The sequence below is a fragment of the Idiotropiscis lumnitzeri genome, chromosome 2 (genome assembly GCF_059441095.1).
Source record: "Idiotropiscis lumnitzeri isolate Australia: NSW breed Sydney's pygmy pipehorse chromosome 2, RoL_Ilum_1.0, whole genome shotgun sequence".
Lineage (NCBI taxonomy): Eukaryota > Metazoa > Chordata > Actinopteri > Syngnathiformes > Syngnathidae > Idiotropiscis > Idiotropiscis lumnitzeri.
The window spans coordinates 12,567,259-12,590,167 of record NC_142392.1 but is presented as its reverse complement, the minus strand read 5'-3'; the positions used below and the strand labels follow the sequence as shown (position 1 = coordinate 12,590,167).

Genomic DNA, 22,909 nt, shown 5'->3' with positions numbered 1-22,909 from the left:
CGTACACCTCTATAAAACGCGAGAGCAAAACGCAGCACGTCCGCACGCGACAACAGTTGGTCATAAAGAGAGCAAGAGAGCGATCTACACCCGTACGCCGCTCAGTCCCACCCTCGCGTACGCACTCACGCGTCATACGGGCGTTCGAACTCCGATGTTTGTTCGAACTGCAAAGCAAGAATTTCTTTTTTTGTTCGAACTCCGATTTGTTCGACCTCAGAGTCGTTCGAGAACCGAGGTTCCACTGTAGTCTGTAATTGTGTCCGTTAGACCATTAATGTCCTCCCAGTGGGCTTCGCTGAATACTTCCCACACAGTTGTGTTGAAACAGTCCTTTAGGGCCTCCTCTGCTTCTAAAGACCATCTCTGAACTGTGCCTGTCACAGCTGGCGGCCTGCAGACCAGAGGTTTGTACACAGGAAGGAGAACCACCGAGTTTTGATCAGCTTTGCCCAGCGGGGGGAGGGACAGTGATGTGTACACCTCCTTGGTGTTGGCATAGAAAAGGTCCAAGATTTTATTGTCTCTGGTGTGACAGGTTACATATTGTGTGAATAAAGGCAGAGAGGAGGAAGGAGAAGCATGATTGAAGTCACCAGAGATAAGGAGCAGGACATTTGGGTGCTTTGTTTGTAGCCTACTCACAGCAGCAGTCAGTACGTCACAGACTTGAGTCTTCCCGGATGTCATACTGTTATAAAACGCGATTGGACGGTAAACAGCCCTAGTGTCCGACTCCTGATTGGTTAATAATTGTGGAACAGTTTGCATTGTAAGCTTAAAACTGTTTTGTACCGAAGAGGAGCGAGAAGCCGGAAGAGTTGCTCTTTTTGTGGAACCCACGCAGAGACAGTTCAACACCCGTTTTGGATCGGCTCATACTCAAGGACATTTTGGAAGGACTTCAATAAATCAGTTTATTTCTTTTTAAATACTTTTCTTTAAAGTGGGAAAATGTTTTCTGTTTCTTTCAGAAGTGTGGTGCTGCAGATGTTTTTTTCATAATTTATTTGCTAATGATATTTTTTTTATTCATAAATGTAAGTTTGGCAATCAGAAACCGATCTTTTCACACTGACACTGTTTTCTATATTAGACTTTTAAATGACTCTACTAACACAAAGGCTCAGGAAAAAAGGCCAGTTGAGCAAGTGATTTTATTGATGATTGTGGAAGGCAGCGATTTCATAAGCACAGTTTCTTCTCACACCTTTTCCATTAGGTACGATCAAAAACACAACTGAAAAGAATAAAGTTAACAAATGTTGTTCCAGGCAAAGGCAATTAATTGTATTTACATGTTTGATGGAAACAAAAAAATCATTACCCAGACACGTTGGTTCTTCTGGCACGGATCACATTGGCTTAATGTCAATGAAAAAGCTTTGCAGAATTCAATATTTCATATTTTATTCAAAATCACATTTACATCTTACCAGAAAGAGTCAGTTTTTCAGTCTTTTTTTAAGCTTCAAGGATTGCTGCAATTCTCACCAGCACAATCGTGTCTCTCAGCACTACGTTTAGTGAAGAATTTTTTTAGCACAAACGCTGCAACTGAATGGCTTGTCTCCACTGTGCGTTCTTGTGTGGCTTCGTAAATGTGACTTTCAAGAGAAACTCTTGGCACAAACTGAGCAGGAAAAAGGTTTTTCTCCACTGTGTGTTGTTGTGTTTTATTAAATTAGACTTTCCATAGAAGCTTTTACCACAAACTGAGCAAGAAAGAGGTTCTCCAGTGTGTTTTCTTGCGTGTTCTGTTAAATTTCCCTTTTGAGAGAAGCATTTTCCACAAACTGAGCAAGAAAAAGGTTTTTCTCCACTGTGCGTTCTTGTGTGGATTTTTAAATAAAACTTTCGAGAGAAGCTTTTGCCACAAACTGAGCAAGAAAAAGGTTTTTCTCCACTATGATTCCTTGTGTGTCTTACTAAATGAGACTTTCGAGAGAAGCATTTGCCACAAACTGAGCATGAAAAGGGTTTTTTACCACTGTGTGTTCTTGTGTGGAGTGTTAAACTTGATTTTCGAGAGAAGCTTTTACCACAAACTGAGCAGGAAAAAGGTTTTTCTCCACTGTGTGTACTTGTGTGACAAGTTAAATTTGACTTTACAGAGAAGCGTCTACCACAAACTGAGCAGGAAAAAGGTTTTTCTCCACTGTGCGTTCTTGTGTGGAGTGTTAAACTTGATTTTTGAGAGAAGCTTTTACCACAAACTGAGCAAGAAAAAAGGTTTTCTCCAGTGTGTGTTCTTGTGTGCAGTTTTAAAGACAGCTTTGAAGTTAATGAGTCAGTGTGACATGCCCTTTCACCTTTAGTTTGCTCATTATCATCATCCTCATCGTCACGAGCGCCTGATAATTTGTCCTCATTTTGTGCTTGAGATGGCCCCCAGTGGGCTTCGTCACCTTCTGTTGTCACGTGATGACTTGAGCTGCTGCTTGTCGGCACCGGCCCTCTGTTGTCCTCACTCTCATCCTTGTTTTCATCTTCAGTCTTTATATGGACAACGTTCACTGGTGACTTGTTGATCTCCTCCTCCTCCTTTTTGATGTGAGTCAAGTCTGGCTCCACTTTCACAGAAAGGAGATCGTTTTCACTGACGTCTGTAGGACACAGAAAGACAAATTTGGTTTGGTCAAGTCAAACCTCAGGTGGCGACTTTGTCTTATTTTCTACCGTGCTACCTTGACTTGTGCCTGCCGCTTACGGAACAATGCGTGCGACCCCGATTTGGACCGGACCATGGGGGCATTTCACAAAATTACGTCCTATGATGTAAACCTCCCTTTTGATGCCTGATTTCATTCCTGACATCGTCACAGACGTTTCTGGAAGCTAGCTGAAGTTAGCACACACAGGCTATCGTGTGCGTCTGATGGAACACCTGTTGTGGGACCCTAACTTATTGATGGGGGCCACTGGGGGCCATCGCAACATAATGTCATTGATAAAATAGTAATCCTTCAAGCGAAATATGTTTACAAGTATTTCATTTTGCATTTATGGATAGTTTCATCGTGGGTACTTTTTGCTTTCATGATAATCTGGATACCTAAAAGAATTCAAGGAGCCCTGGCATCAGAGTCGCTATTTATTGTATGATTTACGTTTGGGTTTTTTTTTACCCAAAATGACATTTATCCTGCGAGTAAGTTCCGGCATTACCCTTTTTATTTTTATAAAATTTCTGTTTTGAAATAAATTTTAAAACAAAATTACGTTTGAAGAGTAAAAGTTCTTACACATAAGCATTAAGCAACAACACCTTCACTCTGACTTTCATGTTGACATATTTGAATAATGACTGTATATTTTAAAGTTATCCAATATGCATTCAAATTCGACTAAGATACACCAAAATATTTTAAGAGTTCACTGAATTATTTTGTAACCGCAATGATGTATAACAGCCATAGGGTGTCAGTAATGAGTAACAAAGGGACACAAGACGTCCCACTGATACATCGTCATTGTTATTTGGATAAATTACCAGGAACTATGAGTTGTGGGGGAGATGCAAACCACCTGGGCCACAGGAACTTTATTACCAGGAACTACCGTATTTTCGCAGCCATAAGGCGCACTTTAAACAAACAAACAAAACGCCTTGTAAGGCGACTGCGCCCATTATATGGACAAAATATCACTCACGACCATCAACCCTTTTACTAATTGGGCTGTTCGGAGTGCATGTTAGCACACCCTGCTGGACAAAGTCTGAGTCATCTCTGCTTCTAATTGACCGTGACTTATACATTATGTGACTATGTTGTTTGGGTGATGGTGTCGGAGAAAGCTGGACAAAAGGGCAGCTGTCCACAATGTTGTAGTCTGTCTTATCATTTATGTTATTGCAAGCAAGAAACGTCCCAGGTTTAGACAACAAACAAAAAGCCCAAATCACAACAGCACATCTCTCTAAACAGCCATGTGATATGGCTGAGTCTGAGTGGCTCCCAGAAGGCATTGCTCTAATGGCTCCCAAGAAGCCACTGCTATAATCGTTTTGTGTTATTTTTATTTCTTTTGGGTATATTGATGGCATGAGAGATACATGTTTTGTGTTAATCTTATTTCTTTGTTTCATTGTTTGCTTGTATGCCGAGGTTTTTTTGGGGGATTTGAAACCGTGACTCTCAGGAGTCTGGTGACCAGTGAAGTCCCTCCCCTGACATTGTCTTGTAGGCTATTGCCAAGACACCTATTATTGGTTAGAGTCAATGTTAATGACCTTGATTCCCAATGGTTTCATGGCATCGGTCATTGAAATGGGGCAATTGCTGATGGTATTGAGGCAAAGTGAGTTGCCATCGGCTGAGTCAGCGTGAGCAGCTGAGTTACTGCTGTGCTAACAGCAGCCTAGTAGCGCCTTGTAAGGTGGCGGGCCCAGTACGTGCTTCAAAGAAAGAAATAGCACCCTCAACAGGTGTTGCGCCCTTAGAGGCAGCGCGTCCTATGGCCGTAAAAATACGGTAAATGTTCCTGGCCTTGTTGGCAGAAAAGGGGGTTGTGACGTTCTCCCTTTTTAAGCCCATAGTAAGCCAAAGATGCAGATGAATTCCTTGCAGCATGCGCTTGTTCACTGATGAAATCCGTGCAACCCTGGATGGATGCATTCAATGTATTTTAAATGTTCGGATGAGGTGAAACTATGCGCACATGCACAAAACTTGACTTACACCCGACGAAGCCAGCACAAAGTTATTAAATAAATAAATAAGACCAATACGTACTTGATTTAAAAAAAAAACCATCATATTTTGTGTTTTATCCACTAAAATTGATCAACCGCCATTAATGTTTTTGCCGCAGTGTGCATATATTTTAGATTCAAGCAGAATTCTTTCCGTAAGGAATCGCTTGAACAAGATATAAAAACCAGAAAATGTAAAATGTTAAATAATCAGTTCAAATTTTATACTGGGAAAAACATGGAGTTCACCCCCCACTACTGGTTATTCTTTGGCATTTATTTTCTGCAATTTGGCATCAACAAATGTTCAGCAAATCGGCAAGTAAAAGGCAAACGGCAATAATCTTGAACGATTTCCCCAAACAACTTAATGTTGTGATGCATATTTTTAACGATAGAAAGTCGTTCTTTACAAAGAAAATGAGAGTAAAACGTGTACAAACCTGCTTTGTGTAGCACAACACGAGGCTGGTTGCAAACTTCGTCCAGCAGTTGAAAAAGTTGCTCGTTCTCTTCTTTTAATCCACAAAGTTCCTCTTTGTATTTGGGTGTCGTTCTTTCACACATTTTCAAATGATAATTCCAAAAAATCCACACTTGATCTCTGCTTGGCGGTGAGTCATGTGCCTCTTTTCGTTAGCGGCTAGCTAGCTAACAAGCTAAGCTAACTACGCCGAAAAGCATCAACGCGCGAAGATGAGGTTATCGGGACACAAAGACTTAATGAATTATGTCGTAGTCCTTTAGAGTAGCACTGAACATCCTTTGAGAAAATTACAGTCAGTTCCACGCTAAATCAGAAGAATTTAGCGGTGGCTGTTTTTATTTCGGTGTGGACGGGTCGGTGCGGTGGATGTGGTCGAGGTCCTTCGGAAGCTGCGCGCTTGCTAATGACGTCATGCTTTAAACACGTATTTTTCAAATATATTTCTTTGCCTCTGTGTTTGTTTTTACCCATGGCTGTTCTATTTTAATATATATTTTATATAATATTTTGATTCGGTTGATAAAAAAATCTTACAAAATAACTAAATTCACGCCACATTGGCGAGTCAGCTCTTACGTCACTTCCGCCTTTGCCCCGAGAAGCCGCCGCTGCTCCAGCAGTGGGACGTTTACGTTTCTCCGACCGAACTTGCAACAATGCTGTGGTTCAATCGGGCTGCAAGATTGTATGAATATAATGTCTGCATATACTCGCAGTTGCTCTCAATTATTTCACGCCCGCCCCTCCCAAGAAGAAAAAGATTCGCGCCCCCACCACCATTTTTTCTGTCTTTGGATATTGATGTTAGATTGTCAATAAAATATCTCTGAACTAACCTAAATTGATAACAAATATAATTTTGAGAACTATTATAGTGATGACCTAGAAACTCAGTACTCTGTTGTGCAAATATTGATGAGAGGACAAATATTTGTCACGTCATGTCATTATACTCACTGCATATCCTGTGCAGGGTCGCGGGAGGGTGCTGGGGCCTTTCCCAGCTGACTTCGGGCGAAAGGCGCACTACACCCTGAACTGCTCGCCAGCCAGTCTCAGGGCAGGCTTAGACACCGTCACTGAGTGGGAACTGAACCCACGTTGCCTGCACACAACTCAGGCGAGTGTACCACTACAGCATCAGTGACATGATACATATTTACGAATACGTTTTAAAAAAAAAACTTTATTAACATTAACAAACATTTCTGATTTTGTTAACACATCTGCCACCATGTTGTCAGTTGGACAGTATTTCTTACAGATTATCCTGGAAAGCAGGGGTGGGCAAACCACGGTCCGGGGGCCACATGCAGCCTGTTAAATGTTTTAATCCGGCCTGCCGAACTTTAAAAAAATTAAATGAATAAACCTTGTTCATGTTTTATTTTCTAAATACTGTGGTTTTTCAAAGACATATACTGTTTTAATGCTTTTTTTCCACTTTCATTTAAAATTAAATGTATTTTTTTTCTCACATGACGTGAGGGCACCAAAACACTTTATCCATCTGCTCCTGGTCCGGCCCGTCTGTCAAATTTTAGAACTCATTGTGGCCCGCCAATCAAAAATTATTCCCGCCCCTGCTGCAAAGGATCACGGGAGCCTATCCCAGCTGTCTATGGGCGAAGGGCGCACAACTCCCTGAACTGGTCGCCAGCCAGGAACAAGGCAGACATAGACACTGTCACTGAGTGAGAACCGAACCCACGATACCCGCACACAAATCAGGCGAATGTACCACTACACCATCAGTGACAATCCCAAATCTATTTTCCCATTATTAACAGTTGATGTGATAAAGTGATACTTTGTCAAGTTTGCACCTTTGCCTTTTTACAGGCTTTTTCGACAGTGCTATGGTGCCTTGATTGTCCGAAAAAACAACAGGTTGCTCTTTATTTTTTGCATGTGATGTTTTCTTTCTCACAAGGGGACATTTCACATGGATTGAGCTGTTAAGTCACTAAAAAAGTAAAAGAAAAACAATAATGAAGATTCTTTAAGAATATGCAAGAAAGAAATCTTTCAGATCAAAATTTCACATTGTGGTTTGACAAATGTTGATAAATTATATTTTCGATGAGGTTTTTGTTTGTTGTTTATTCATTTAATTGTATACTCACTTCAATATTTAAGTTTTATTTTCTTTCACGTTTTTTTTACCTCTTTCAGTATTTAAATCGATTTTCACGTAATTATTTTAGCTTGCTTCTGTATTACTCCAATATGTATTAAAAAATTTCAAAATGTAAAAATTCTATTAATATTTTTAAATACTTTTTATTTCAATCTTGAATATTTGTCCATTTAAATATGTGTGGAATTATTTTAATTATTTATTGAATTAATTCATACTTAAAATTTCATTTATTATTTTTTATCTTTCAAAATTTGGACCCTTCAATTTGTCCAATATTTAGTAAATAATTCTATTTTTATTATGAATTTAATTAACTCTGTATCCATCCATCCATTATCTATACCGCTTCTCCTCACTAGGGTCGCGGGGGTGCTGGAGCCTATCCCAGCTATCTTCGGGCAGTAGGCGGGGGACACCCTGAACTGGTTGCCAGCCAATTGCAGGGCACACAGAGACGAACAACCATCCGCGCTCACACTCATACCTAGGGGCAATTTAGAGTGTTCAATCGGCCTGCCATGCATGTTTTTGGAATGTGGGAGGAAACCGGAGTACCCGGAGGAAACCCACGCAAGCACGGGGAGGACATGCAAACTCCACACAAGATGGCCGGAGCCGGGATCGAACCCGCGCCCGATGCTGTCTCTCACTGTGAGGCAATCGTGCTAACCAGTCGGTCTGTATATGGTTGCGAATTTTAAATTTGTCACTATTTTATTGAAATGTTAGAGTGTTAAAAATTATTTCAGTGTTTATTTAATTACTTAAATATTTCATTATTGCTTTCAGTATTCATTAAACAACGGTAATTCACCTTTCCAATTCAGACAGCCGCAGCAACGAACTGCGTGATGGGGATCATCTCCGTGGTGACAAATAAACGTTGACTCCAGTCGCCATCAGATTGCCAAATCCTGACATTCCAAAACCTTTGAGAGAAACAGAGACGATTTGTGTTTCTCTTTCTGGTTCTTTTTCTAGTTCAACTTCTAGTTCAGTTTTTCACCTTTTCACAGCATAATGAAGGCCGGTTGAGCAAGTGGAACAAGTGATTTTATTGATGATTGTGGAAGACACCGATTTCATAAGCACCGTTTCTTCTCACACCTTTTCCATTAGGTACGATTAAAAAGACAACTGAAAAGCATAATGTTAAAAAATGTTATTCCAGGCAAAGGCAATTAATTTCATTTACATGTTTGATGTAAACACACAAAAAACTCATCATCACTCAGACACAATGGTTCTTCTGGCACAGATCACATTGGCTTAATGTCAATAAAAAAAGCTTTTCAAAATTCAATATATCATTTTATTCAAAATCAAAATTTACATTGTAGGATTGTATTACGATTACTGGCATTATTTTGAACACATACGGGACAGTATGTCGATAATTAAAGTTAGCAGGAGCATATTTACTGAATATGTATCCAATGAAACTAGAAGCACGGGTCACAAGAATGACTGGGATTGTAGTCCTGATGTTTACTGATTTATTATATTATTCTCATCTGCTAAATTTAGAGTACTTAGTTGAAATGTGTGAACTTTATTGAAATTCTCAGTAGTGAAAATAGATTTGCGCACATAGCATTTCCATGAGCTGCATTCACAGCACTTCATGGACAAATACGATGAAGCACATTCTCTACATTGGCTGTAGAAATGCAAACATACCAAATTGGGCACTGGAGGACTCACACAGACACTATCGCAAAAAACACATTCCGAAAGACAGAACAATTGGAGATCGGAGCACACGCACATACACGTACACCTGCACACACATGCACTCCGACAAGATTCCAGAGGAATGCCAGCGAGGCGAGCGACGGAGAGACTGCCCGCCAGGGAAGGCCAGCCTTGGCGTGCCAGTCTTAGGAACCAGACGGGAATCAACTTATCCAGACGATGACTAACCTGGGGAGGACCTTCCCTTGGACGTGGACCCGTGCTGTGGGAGGGAGCGAGGACGACTGATTCAACCTACATTACCCTTGACATATAAAACTCCTATAAAAACTGAAGCTGGGATGAAAGATGGCGCGCATTTTTCGACTGTGCTCGCCCGAGTGCAGTTTTCTCGTGAGATTAAGAAAAAGCCGCCCAGATATCTGTCTTTGTACTATTTCCTGAACTCCAGAAATGAAAGAAACTAAATATCGGAACTCTAATCAGTTGTTGAGTCTTTATTTGACCCTTTTCTTCTTGAGTACAAAAAAACTAACACGCATTGGAGTAAATTTGGCTTTTAAAGGTTGATTTACGAAACTACTTCTCATTTCCATGGTGACTCAACTCCAACATCATCTTTCCACAAAGAGTCAGTTCCTTCAGTTTTTTTGTCTTTTTTTAAGCTTCAAGGATCGCTGCTATTGTCACCAGCACAATTGTGTCTCTCAGCTTGCTTTTTAGTGGCGAATTTTTTAGCACAAACGCTGCAACTGAATGGCTTGTCTCCACTGTGTGTTCTTGTGTGGCTTGTTAAATTCGCCTTTTGAGAGAAACATTTTCCACAAACTAAGCATGAAAAAGATTTTTCACCACTGTGTGTTCTCATGTGCCTTACCAAATGAGACTTTTGAGAGAAACCTTTTCCGCAAACTGAACAGGAAAAGGGGTTTTCACCACTGTGTGTTCTTGTGTGGATTGTTAAACTTGAATTTTGAGAGAAGCTTTTTCCACAAATTGAGCAGGAAAAAGGTTTTTCTCCACTATGTATTCTTGTGTGACTTGTTAAATTTGCCTTTTGAGAGAAACTCTTGCCACAAACTGAGCAGGAAAAAGGTTTTTCACCACTGTGTGTTTTTTTGTGCCCTTTTAAACACAAAGTTAATGAGTCAGTGTGACGTGCCCTTTCACCTTTAGCTTGCCCATTATCATCATCATGATCACCATCATCATCGTCATGAGCGTCTGATGTGTCCTCATTATGTGCTTGTGATGGCCCCCAGGGGTCTTCATCACCTTCTGTTGTCACGTGATGACTTGAACTGCTACTTGGAGGCTCCGCCCCTCTCTTGTCCTCACTCTCATCCTTGTTTTCATCTTCACTCTTTGTAGGGACAACGTTCACTGGTGACTTGTTAATCTCCTCCTCCTCCTTCTTGATGTGAGTCAAGTTTGGCTCCTCTTTCACAGAACGGAGATCGTTTGCACTGACGTCTGGAGGACACAAAAAGACAAATTTGGTTTGGTCAAGTCAAACCTCATGCGGCGACTTTGTCTTATATTGTTTCTAGTACATTCCAACATTCCCCTTTTTAATTTTTTTTAATAACATTTCTGTTTCTAAATAAATTTGAAAACAAAATTACGTGTGAAGAATCAAAATCCCTACGCATAAATTAAGCAACAACACTTTCACTCTGACATATATGAATAAGGTGTATTTTAAAGTTATCCAATATGTATTAAAATTAGACTAAGATACACCATAAGATTTTAAGAGTTCACTGAATTATTTTGTAACTGCAATGATGCTTAACAGCCATAGGGTGTCAGTAATGAGTAACAAAGTAACACAAGACCTCCCTCTGATACATCATAATTGCCATTTGCATAAATTATCAAGAACTTTGAGTTGTGGGGGTGATGCAAACCACCTGGGCCACAGGAACTTTATTATCAGGAACTAAATGTTCCTGGACTTGTTGGTAGAAAAGGGGGTTGTGACGTTCTCCCTTTTTAAGCCCATAGTAAGCCAAAGATGCAGATGCATTACTTGCAGCATGCGCTTGTTCACTGATGAGATCCGTGCAACCCTGGATGGATGCATTAAATGTATTTTAAATGTTTGGATGAGGTGAAACTACGCACACGTGCACAAAACTGTGCAGGACCACCCGAGGTTCATTGACCGAGCCAGTAAAAATTTCATAAATACATAAGACCAATACGTACTTGATTTTTTCAAAAACTTAATCCATTGTGTTATAGCCACTAAAATTCATCAACGCCATTGATCTTTTTGCCACAGTGTGCACAGTTTTTAGATTCAGGTTGAATCATTCCATAAGGAATTGCTTGAACAAGATATGTCAGAGTGTTTGTCAAAAACGAGACAAGCCTTCATCAATGAATCACCCAGCCAAGATTGTCTTTGTCACTTGCGAGGAGCAGTCCGCCAAAGAGAAAAGCTTTCCCGCTCCTGTGCGGCGTTTTATTGAAGCACAGCAAAGCAAATTGTAAATGCAAACTCATAAAGAATGGAAAAACATGAACACTTTGACATTGTCATATGTCAAATGTTAAATAATCAGTTCAAATTTTATACTGGAAAAAAACATGGAGTTTACCCCCCACTAATGGTTTTTCTATGGCATTTATTTCCTGCACTGATTTAATTTGGCATCAACAAATGTTCAGCAGACCGGCAAGTTAAAAGCAAAAAATAAAAATAAAACGGCAATAACCTTGAACGCATTTCCCCAAACAACTTAATGTTGTGATGCATATTTCGAACGATAGAAAGTCGTTCTTTACAAAGCAAATGAGAGTAAGACGTGTACAAACCTGCTTTGTGTGGCACAACACGAGACTGGTTGCAAACTTCGCCCAGCAGTTGAAGATGTTGCTCGTTCTCTTCTTTTATTCCACAAAGTTCCTCTTTGTACTTGGGTGTCGTTCTTGCACACATTTTCAAATGATAATTCCAAAAAATCCGCACTTGATCTCTGCTTGGCTTTGAGTCATGTGCATCTTTTCGCTAGCGGCTAGCTAGCTAACAAGCTAAGCTAACTACGCCGAAAAGCATCAACGCGCGAAGATGAGGTTATCGGGACACAAAGACTTAATGAATTATGTCGTAGTCCTTTAGAGTAGCACTGGACATCCTGTGAGAAAATTACAGTCAGTTCCACACGAAATCAGAAGAATTTAGCGGTGGGTGTTTTTGTTCCGGTGTGGAGGAGTCGGTGGATGTGGTCGAGGTCCTTCGGAAGCTGCGCGCTTGCTAATGCTTCAGACACGTATTTTTCAAATATATTTATTTGCCTCTGTTTCTGTTTTTACACCTTGCTGTTCTATTTTAATATATATTTTATATAATATTTGAATTCGGTTGATAAAAAAAAATAAAAAAATAAATTAACGCCACATTGTCGAGTCAGCTCGTACGTCACTTCCGCCTTTGCCCGGAGAATCCGCTGCTGCAACTGCAGTGGGAGTTTACGTTTCTCCAACCGAACTTGCAACAATGCTGTGGTTCACTCGTAGGCTTCGAAGTTAACTTTAAAAACTGCTAGCCCATAGGGCAAGTGCCACTAAAATTTGCCTTGCCCGAGTGGCCAAATTACTTGCCCAACTTGGGCAAGTGACAATTTTTTTTCTCTTGCCCAAAGATTAAATTACCTTGCCCTGAGTGACTTTTTGGATGACAAAGTGTCTGATTACAAATTGCATGAATTTTTTTTTTCGGACAGTGCCTCGAAAGAATTACAACAGAATTACAATTACACAGTCTTGTTTTCATAGCATAAACAGAACACAGTCACTGACACTATGTCAGGTCACATCATGGAGCTAATGAATTAACAGCCAATAATCAAATATTACTCCCTTCCTTACTCGCAACTGAATTGTCTACTTAAAAATATGCGAGCTACTTTAGTCATGTCAGAATCCGAAATGTTCGGATTTGAACGAACTTGTCGCCACTTGTAAACATGCGCAGAAGGTAAGAAAACTTCCGACTGTCAATTTTCGGACGAAATATCGTAGGTTTTTGTTGTGTTTTTCAAACTTCAAATGAAGATGCAACTCCAGTGAGTTCCAATACTGCGGGGCAGTGCGGCGCTATGCCGAACCAACACACCAAAAAGTCGTAACTGGCGACCGTTCGAAAATCTAAAATATATTCTTGCTTTTTTTTAATCACAATGGCCGAAGGAGGGAAAAGTGTGGATTTAATTGCAGATACACTTGCAAGGACATTTTCAAGTCGGACCTTTCAAGAGAAGCTATATCGTCCAACACTCACTCAGTGGTGTGTAAGTGTGTTTCTGGATATTATTTGTCCAGCCGTGGTGTCATAAATGATGGTATTTTGATGGGGATTTATTCAAGTAGGACGAAGTAGGACTTCACTGAAGGCCAGGTATGAAATGCACTGAAGTAACTTAAAAAGTAAAAGTAAAAAAAAAAAAAAATTACGACTGTTTAATAATGTGCAAGAAAGAGAAATGTTGACAAATGTTGCAAATAATGATATTTTCCAGGAGGTATTTATTTCTTTGTTGTTTATTCATTCAATTCTATACTTATTTCAATATTTGAGTATTATTTTTCTTTCAATATGTCGTATATTTTGTCTTTGAAGTGTGGGTCCTTGCTGCCTTCAGGAGAGGCAGCCAAGCAAGGCTGGATTGGTGATGGAAAAGAACTGGTTCGAAAAAGATTTTTTTCTCGTCACATGCTGATGTCAAAAGAAGTCTCCCCAAAAACGTGTGCGTGTGCGCTCCGCACACGTGCACGCCCCCTCTCAGACATTCCCTTCTTATAGGGAATGCCCAAATAGGACATGAATATCTAATTTTCCCTTGTTGCATATGCATTCCCATCACGCTAGTCTTCGGGATTTCCCTCCAAAAGTCCCCCAGAGGGAGAGCAGATGCGTCTCCCCTTTGATACGACCAGTCTACTCGTGACCACCTTAAATTACTCTCATACCCTCAAAGGTCACTGACCTGGCGAGAGAATTGCCCCCACCATAAACAATGCTCAGGCCTATTTTCTCTCAGGGCAGTATCTGGTTACATCTGAACTTCAGCACCAAGACTGGTCACTTCTGTGAGCTCCAGTCCCTTCATAGTTTCATAAAGAGAATTACTGCCCATATCTAAATTAGGCCATTTAAAAATACACAACTTATTTTTTCATTTATTTCAATTTATATTTAAGCTTGCTTATGTAATAATACAATATTTATTCAATTATTTTAATATGTAAAATTCTCAACAATTTAAACCTTTTTATTTCACACTTGAATATTTCTTAACAAATTTGTTCTTTTGAATATGTGTGCAATTTAAATTATTCCATCCATCCAGCCATTTTCTGCCACTCATCCATTTTTTAGTATTTTTTATAATTCAATATTTATTTCAAGATCAGGACTCTTCTCAATGAGTTCAATATTTATAAAATGTTTCTATATTTGTTATTAATTGAATTAAGTTTGTATGTGATTTCCAATTTTACATTTTAATATTTCCCTTTTTCACTATATAAATAATCCAATGTATAAAAAATATAATAAAGCATGAAAAAAAATATTTGGTATATTTGACAAAATGATAGTTTTCCCGAAGTGAGATTCTGCTTAGCAACAAACGCCAAACGCTTGATGGAGCTCAACCTAGAAAGTGTATTTGGGCAGTCAGAAATTTATTCAGAAAGCGAAATATTAAATGTATGTGAGGGGATATTTGAAGAGTTTGAGTTTTGTTCAATGGACCATACATATACGAGCCAGCCAAACACAGCGAGAAAACCAGCGCTGACTCCAGTCGCCATCCGATTGCCAAGTCCTGACATTCCAAAACCTTTGAGAGAAACTGAGACTGCTTGCGTTTCTCTTTCTTGTTCTTTTTATTGTTCAACTTCTAGTTCTGTTTTTCACCTTTTCACAGCGTAATGAAGGCCAGTTGAGCAAGTGGAACAAGTGATTTTATTGATGATTGTGGAAGGCAACGATTTCATAAGCACAGTTTCTTCTCACACCTTTTCCATTAAGTACGTTTAAAAAGACAACTGAAAAGCATAATGTTAACAAATGTTCCAGGCAAAGGCAATTAATTTCATTCATAATGTTTGATATGAAAAAAAAAAAAAGATCATCATCACTCAGGGACAACGGATGCAAATTAGCCATTGGCTATAATCTGGCATATTTACAGGAAACTGTTTGATTAATATGCACTGTCCCTGTATACTTTCAAAAATAAAAACAAATACAAATACAAATACTCAGACACAATGGTTCTTCTGGCACGGATCACACGCTTAATGTCAATAAAAAAGCTTTGAAAAATTCAATATATTGTATTTTATTCAAAATCACATTTACATCTTACCACAAAGAGTCAGTTCCTTCAGTTTTTTGTTTTCTTTTTTTTAAGCTTCAAGGATCGCTGCTATTCTCACCAGCACAATTGTGACTCTCCGCATGCTGTTTAGTGGAGAATTTTTTAGCACAAACGCTGCAACTGAATGTCTTGTCTTCACTGTGTGTTCTTGTGTGGCGTCGTAAATACGACTTTTGAGAGAAACTCTTGGCACAAACTGAGCAGGAAAAATGTTTTTCTCCAGTGTGTGTTCTTGTGTGATCTGTTAAACTTGACTTTACAGAGAAGCTTTTGCCACAAACTGAGCAGGAAAATGGTTTTTCACCACTGTGTGTTCTTGTATGTTGTGTTAAATGTGCCTTTTGAGAGATGCATTTTCCACAAACTGAGCAGGAAAAAGGTTTTTCTCCACTGTGCATTCTTGTGTGTTCTGTTAAATGCGCCTTTTGAGAGAAGCATTTTCCACAAACTGAGCAAGAAAAAGGTTTTTCTCCAGTGTGTGTTCTTGTGTGATCTGTTAAACTTGACTTTACAGAGAAGCTTTTGCCACAAACTGAGCAGGAAAAGGGTTTTTCACCACTGTGTGTTCTTGTATGTTGTGTTAAATGTGCCTTTTGAGAGAAGCATTTTTCACAAACTGAGCAGGAAAAAGGTTTTTCTCCACTGTGCATTCTTGTGTGTTCTGTTAAATGTGCCTTTTGAGAGAAGCATTTTCCACAAACTGAGCAAGAAAAAGGTTTTTCTCCACTGTGTGTTCTTGTGTGATTTATCAAATGAGACTTTCGAGAGCAACTCTTGCCACAAACTGAGCAGGAAAAAGGGTTTTCTCCAGTGTGTGTTCTTGTGTGCCTTTTTAAATTTGGCTTATAAGAAAAGCTTTTGCCACAAACTGAGCAGGAAAAGGGTTTTTCTCCACTGTGAGTTCTTGTGTGGCTTGTTAAATTTGCCTTATGAAAGAAGCATTTTCCACAAACTGAGCAGGAAAAAGGGTTTTCTCCAGTGTGTGTTCTTGTGTGCCTTTTTAAATTTGGCTTATAAGAAAAGCTTTTGCCACAAACTGAGCAGGAAAAGGGTTTTTCTCCACTGTGAGTTCTTGTGTGGCTTGTTAAATTTGCCTTATGAAAGAAGCATTTTCCACAAACTGAGCAGGAAAAAGATTTTTCACCACTGTGTGTTCTTGTGTGACTTGTTAAATTAGATTTTTGAGAAAAGCTTTTACCACAAACCAAGCAGGAAAATGGTTTTTCTCCAGTGTGTGTTCTTGTGTGATTTATCAAATGAGACTTTCGAGAGCAACTCTTGCCACAAACTGAGCAGGAAAAAGGGTTTTCTCCAGTGTGTGTTCTTGTGTGCCTTTTTAAATTTGGCTTATAAGAAAAGCTTTTGCCACAAACTGAGCAGGAAAAGGGTTTTTCTCCACTGTGAGTTCTTGTGTGGCTTGTTAAATTTGCCTTATGAAAGAAGCATTTTCCACAAACTGAGCAGGAAAAAGGGTTTTCTCCAGTGTGTGTTCTTGTGTGCCTTTTTAAATTTGGCTTATAAGAAAAGCTTTTGCCACAAACTGAGCAGGAAAAGGGTTTTTCTCCACTGTGAGTTCTTGTGTGGCTTGTTAAATTTGCCTTATGAAAGAAGCATTTTCCACAAACTGAGCAGGAAAAAGATTTTTCACCACTGTGTGTTCTTGTGTGACTTGTTAAATTAGATTTTTGAGAAAAGCTTTTACCACAAACCAAGCAGGAAAATGGTTTTTCTCCAGTGTGTGTTCTTGTGTGATTTATCAAATGAGACTTTCGAGAGCAACTCTTGCCACAAACTGAGCAGGAAAAAGGGTTTTCTCCAGTGTGTGTTCTTGTGTGCCTTTTTAAATTTGGCTTATAAGAAAAGCTTTTGCCACAAACTGAGCAGGAAAAGGGTTTTTCTCCACTGTGAGTTCTTGTGTGGCTTGTTAAATTTGCCTTATGAAAGAAGCATTTTCCACAAACTGAGCAGGAAAAAGGGTTTTCTCCAGTGTGTGTTCTTGTGTGCCTTTTTAAATTTGGCTTATAAGAAAAGCTTTTGCCACAAACTGAGCAGGAAAAGGGTTTTTCTCCACTGTGAGTTCTTGTGTGGCTTGTTAAATTTGCCTTATGAAAGAAGCATTTTCCACAAACTGAGCAGGAAAAAGATTTTTCACCACTGTGTGTTCTTGTGTGACTTGTTAAATTAGATTTTTGAGAAAAGCTTTTACCACAAACCAAGCAGGAAAATGGTTTTTCTCCAGTGTGTGTTCTTGTGTGACAAGTTAAATTTGGCTTATAAGCAAAGCTTTTGCCACAAACTGAGCAGGAAAAATGTTTATCTCCACTGTGTTTTCTTGTGTGAATTATTAAATGCGACTTTTGAGAGAAACTCTTGCCACAAACTGAGCAGGAAAAAGGTTTTTCTCCACTGTGCGTTCTTGTGTGCCTTACAAAATGAGACTTTCGAGAGAAGCTTTTGCCACAAACCGAGCAGGAAAAAGGTTTTTCACCACTGTGTGTTTTTCTGTGCCCTTTTAAAGACAGTTTTGAAGTGAATGAGTCAGAGTGACATGCCCTTTCACCTTTGGCTTGCCCATCATCATCATCATCATTGTCATGAGCGTCTGATAATGTGTCCTCATTATGTGCTTGTGATGGCCCCCGGTGGTCTTCATCACCTTCTGTTGTCACGTGATGACTTGAACTGCTGCTTGTAGGCTCCGCCCCTCTGTTGTCCTCACTCTCATCCTTGTTTTCATCTTCAATCTTTATAGGGACAACGTTCACTGGTGACTTGTTGATCTCCGCCTCCTCCTCCTCCTCCTTTTTGATGTGAGTCAAATCTGGCTCCCCTTTCACAGAACAGAGATCATTTTGTCTGACATCTGCAGGACACAAAAAGACAAATTTGGTTTGGTCAAGTCAAACCTCAGGCGGCGACTTCGACTTATATTGTTTCTACCATGCTACCTTGACTTGTGCTCGCCGCACACGGAGCAATGCGTGCAACCCCGATTTGGACCGGACCATGGGGGCATTTCACAAAATTACGTCCTACGATGTAAACCTCCCTTTAGCAGCACAACTGTGATAAACGAGCATTTAAAAAGGAAGCACGTTGCGGCTGATGCCCGATTTAATTCCTGAATTAGTCACAGACGTTTCTGGAAGCGAGCTGAAGTTAGCACACACATGCTATTGTGTGCGTCTGATGGAACACCTGTTGTGGGACCCGAACATATTGATGCAGACCACTGGGGGCCATCGCAACATAATGTCATTGATAAAATAGGAATCCTTCAAGTGAAATATGTTTACAAGTATTTCTGTTAGGTTCGCCGGTCGGCGAGGAGGGGGTGGACCCAAAATGCGAGGAAGCCGGGATTCGGGTAACTTAAAGGGAATTTATTCAACAAAACGAAACCAAAAGGCAACAAGGTACTAGGGACAAAATAACAAAACAATGAGGACGAACAAGGGCGCGACAGGACAGAACTGAACTAGACTGTGAAACGGGGACAATAACAAGTGACTACGAGCTATGATCAGGAATGACAGCAAAGAGTAACGGTGGCAAGAGGAAAGGGCAAAGCAATGGCAGTGCTGTCCGCAAATGGGGCAATGCACCGACGCTGAGCTGTCGGGCACGGGGTGGTTAAGTAGTCCTTTGATTAGGGGAGCAGATGGGAGTCAGGTGTGCGGGGCTAACGGGGAACAGGTGCGTGGCTGGTGGGAACGGAGAGCTGAGGGGAAACGCCCCTACTCAGCCTACCGGGGTAAACAAAAACAAGGACAAGGCATGGGACGTGAAAAATGACAACAAAGCCCTGCCATGACCGACACGGATCATGACAATTTATTTTTGCATTTAGAGATAGAACTAAATGTTCCTGGGCTTGTTGGTAGAAAAGGGGGTTGTGGCGTACTCCCTTTTTAAGCCCATAGTAAGACAAAGATGCAGATGCATTCCTTGAAGCATGCGCTTGTTCACCGATGAGATCCATGCAACCCTGGATGGATGCATTAAATGTATTTTAAAAGATTGGATGGGGTGAAACGACGCACATATGCACAAAACAGTGCAGAGCCACCGGAGGTTCATTGACCGAGCCAGTAAAAATTTCATAAATAAGACCAATATGTACTTGATTTATTTAAAAAAAAAAATAATCCTTTGTGCTTAATCCACTAAAATTCATCAACCGCCATTGATCTTTTTGCCGCAGTGTGCACAGTTTTTGTCAAAAACGAGACAAGTCTGCACAAATGAATCACCCAGCCAAGATTGTCTTTGTCACTCGCGAGGAGCAGTCCGCCAAAGAGAAAAGCGTTCCCGCTCCTGTGCGGCGTTTTATTGAAGCGCAGCAAAGCAATTTGTAGATGTCAACTCATAAAGAATGGAAAAACATGAACACTTTGACTTTATCACACTTCTGTTCAATGCGAGCTAAACGGTTTTCTGTCAAACACGGTTCAAGACGTGCATCTGTTTTTGTGGCTTCCTGCTAAACTGCCAGCATAGACACAACCCTGTTACCACTGAACTAACGTTTTCCTGTTTAAGAGGTCCATGTTTTTGTGACCTTCTATTAACCTGTAAGCATAGTTTTGAAACATGATGACATGGCAAACTTAATTTCTTTCACAATAATATAAAAACTTTCGCAGATATTGCAAAAACAAATTGGAGAAGCTGTGGAGCAGAGCACAACATCAGTCAGACCCCGGGTCCACCATAGTGTCGAAATTCTGAAAATGTTCCAAAACAGAGGAATTCGCAATGGGTGCTGAAACACCACACCCTGCAAGTCACATGGAGTATTCTACATCTGAAATTAACTCTGCCAACCGTCTTCACCAATGGGCCTAAATCTTTAGTATGATGATGCGCACCGATAGTGAATGTGATTTGTGGCTCAGCGAACAGAGACAATTCAGAGACCAGAGCAGGAACAGGACGTACCACCCGCGGGAGGATGGAGACCCTGGTCTCAGAGCTGCCCAGTCTACTGGAACGGAGGACAACATATGCTTCCCCGCCGGATGTGCACAGTCAAATTCAGTCCATGGCAGTGACTCGGCCAATCTCAAGAGTCCCACAAGCATGACAGTATTGTTGCTCATTCGGATATGCTGAAGAAGCTTGCAAAGCGTGGAATATCTTGTTCCACCATCAAAAACTGTTGTCCATCAATCGTCACCGGAATGCCAAGACCTGCCGGTCCTTGAATGCTGAGGCTCCGCGGGCACCCCTATCGTGGAATGTGGTCCCAATCGGGTTGAGGCGTCAAGTGTGCATTTGGAAGCCATACAAGCGTTGTCGGAGGGGGTAGCGGTGGCGCCCCCGTGCTAGTGGACCTCTTTGTGACAGGCATGGCGCTGGACCACAGGATGGCACATTTCAGGAAGTGGCTCGGTTTGGACCGCTCATCACCCAGTGACCCCACACCCCACAGCAAGAGCACGTCCCACTCACAACCCATGTCTATAACCACCCCTACTTCTGTTACGTGACCTTGTTGACCAGCCGGTGCGGACAACAAGCCTGCTGTGGCACTGCGTCACCAGAACCTGGCCCAGGAGCAGCGGAAATGGAAAGAGCAGACGCAATGGGAGCTGCACGCGTCGGCTGCTGCATTAGCTGCTTGCCCCCGGTTTTATTTAATTTTTTTCCCCCCATATTCTTTTTTCCGTTCCCGGTGAATTAGCACTCTTGGCCCTCTGGACCCGCAAGTGTAACAATTCTTATTCTACATACAATACAATATTTTCTTTCATCGATGCAAAAACGGGGGTTCTACTCATTCTGATTAGCAGTTTCTCATTGACGGACTGTTTCACTTGATGTCAGTAACTGGGAGGCGCACGCCCTCGAGGACGGCCACCCGGCACAGCTGTGTGGTGGTGACACTATTGGACGTGTCACTGGCGGAAGCTTCAATCCATTCGCGTCTTGCGCCGTCTCCCATAAGAGCTCACAAACTTAATCCCTCATCATATTTTACAAATGCCAATGCCAATTGGTTTTGTCTTCTGTTTATGATTCATATTCAATCCCCATGAACACGTCAACTATTCGTTTAGCTATAGGACTTGTTGTTATAATCCCCCCAAAAAAATCAGCACTTCTGGTGTTTTAGAGTGGGGGAAAAAGAAGCAACTCAATTTGACCTGCATGAGGACCAGAGGCTTCACTGGGGTCATCAGGTGGGTCCCCTCCTTCATCGGTGTTTCGTTGATAAACCCACAACACCTCAGGATGGGTTCAACAGCGACATCTGTGCGCCTCAGGTGTGCCCCCCTCTGCTCCTCCTGCCTATTGTCAAAATTGGGAAGGGAGAAGAGTCCTTTACTAGGTCTTTGAAGTCTTATGAGGGTGTTCCTCCTCCACTTTTCCTCACATTTGGCATCGAACAGCCCAAGTGGGGTCCTTCCTCTTCATCCAGAGCCAATTGCTGCCTCTCTCCGCAGCCTCCGACAGCAATTTCACAGCTTGTCGTTGGGCCTGGCCTCGGATCCCCATGCTTCTCAGGAGCCTTGTTGTTGATGTGGCTACAAATCCTCTACACCCGACCTCCACAGGGAGCACCTGTGTACGCCAGCCACGCTGCTCTGCCTCTGCTGCGATGTCCATGTATTTCAGGCTTTTGCGATTATAGGCTTCATCCACTGCAGACTCCCATGGGACTGTTAGTTCCACGATGTACAGGAGTTTCTGTGAGGTTGACCACAAGATCAGGTCTGGCCTGAGATTAGTTGTAATGATCTCCGGTGGAAAGATGATTTTCTGATCCAGGTCAACTTTCATTTTCCAGTCTCGGGCTGTGTCCAGGAGGGTTGTTTCCACTCTTACAGATGGTCTCCCTGGAAGTTGTCCTGCTTTCACAAAGGCGATTGTGCTTGGGAGTCCAGGCGCGTGGGGAGGGAGGGCATTGTTGGTCGTTCTCCTTTTCTCCAGTATGATCGCCAGTTGCCGTAGGACCTGATTGTGCCTCCAGGTAGTGGGGGGGCGCAAATTTATTTTCTTCTTGGTAGGGGGGGCGTGACAGGAAATAATTGAGAACCACTGAACTAATATAACCCCGTTTTCCTCAACCAATGAGTCAGTATGCTTTGAAGTGGATTATGTGCAGACTAAAAAATTGTAATTTAATTTAAATCAATTTACTGTATATCAAAAGTCCCCCATAACATGATAATTCATATTCCTGTCATTTCCATTTCAAAATGTCAATCCATGAATAGAATTACCGTCGTACATCCGTCGCCAAACTGAAGTATGGAACATTAGATGTTTATTTTTTTCCGTTTTACATAACCTTTAACCTTGCATGTCCTGTTTCAACAAAATTGTATCTCTTATCAGTGTTAACGTTTTCATCACTCAGGGTTTTTCCGTGTTGACAAATCACATTCCACTGAACATGCATTCATTCTTTTATGATCTTATATTTCTGTATTTAATTCACCGCTTCTTGCAATGAAGATTAATTTCATCCCAATTATTATGTAGCC

The 22,909-nt window shown here is 41.0% G+C and overlaps 1 protein-coding gene across 1 annotated transcript; it reads right to left on the bottom strand.

Moving 5' to 3' along the window:
• Window positions 1-661: 661 nt before the first annotated feature.
• On the bottom strand, window positions 662-22,202 carry LOC148341727 (uncharacterized). Its single transcript, XM_088287931.1, has 4 exons — window positions 21,874-22,202; window positions 15,694-16,151; window positions 9,767-10,101; window positions 662-691 (listed from the first exon to the last, which is right to left on the bottom strand). Exons 1-4 carry the CDS (start codon window positions 22,200-22,202, stop codon window positions 662-664), a joined length of 1,152 nt encoding a protein of 383 aa, XP_088144057.1.
• Window positions 22,203-22,909: the final 707 nt, after the last annotated feature.

Excerpts from the sequence above, each read along its gene's own strand:
- LOC148341727 (XM_088287931.1), bottom strand. The coding sequence starts at position 22,202 with ATGAAAGTTGACCTGGATCAGAAAATCATCTTTCCACCGGAGATCATT. Across the intron at positions 10,102-15,693 it reads ACCATTTTCCTGCTCAGTTT|TTTGTGGCAAGAGTTTCTCT; the intron begins GTGGCAAAAGCT and ends TTTCCTGCTCAG. Across the intron at positions 692-9,766 it reads ACAAGCCATTCAGTTGCAGC|TATGACATCCGGGAAGACTC; the intron begins GTTTGTGCTAAA and ends GTTTTATAACAG.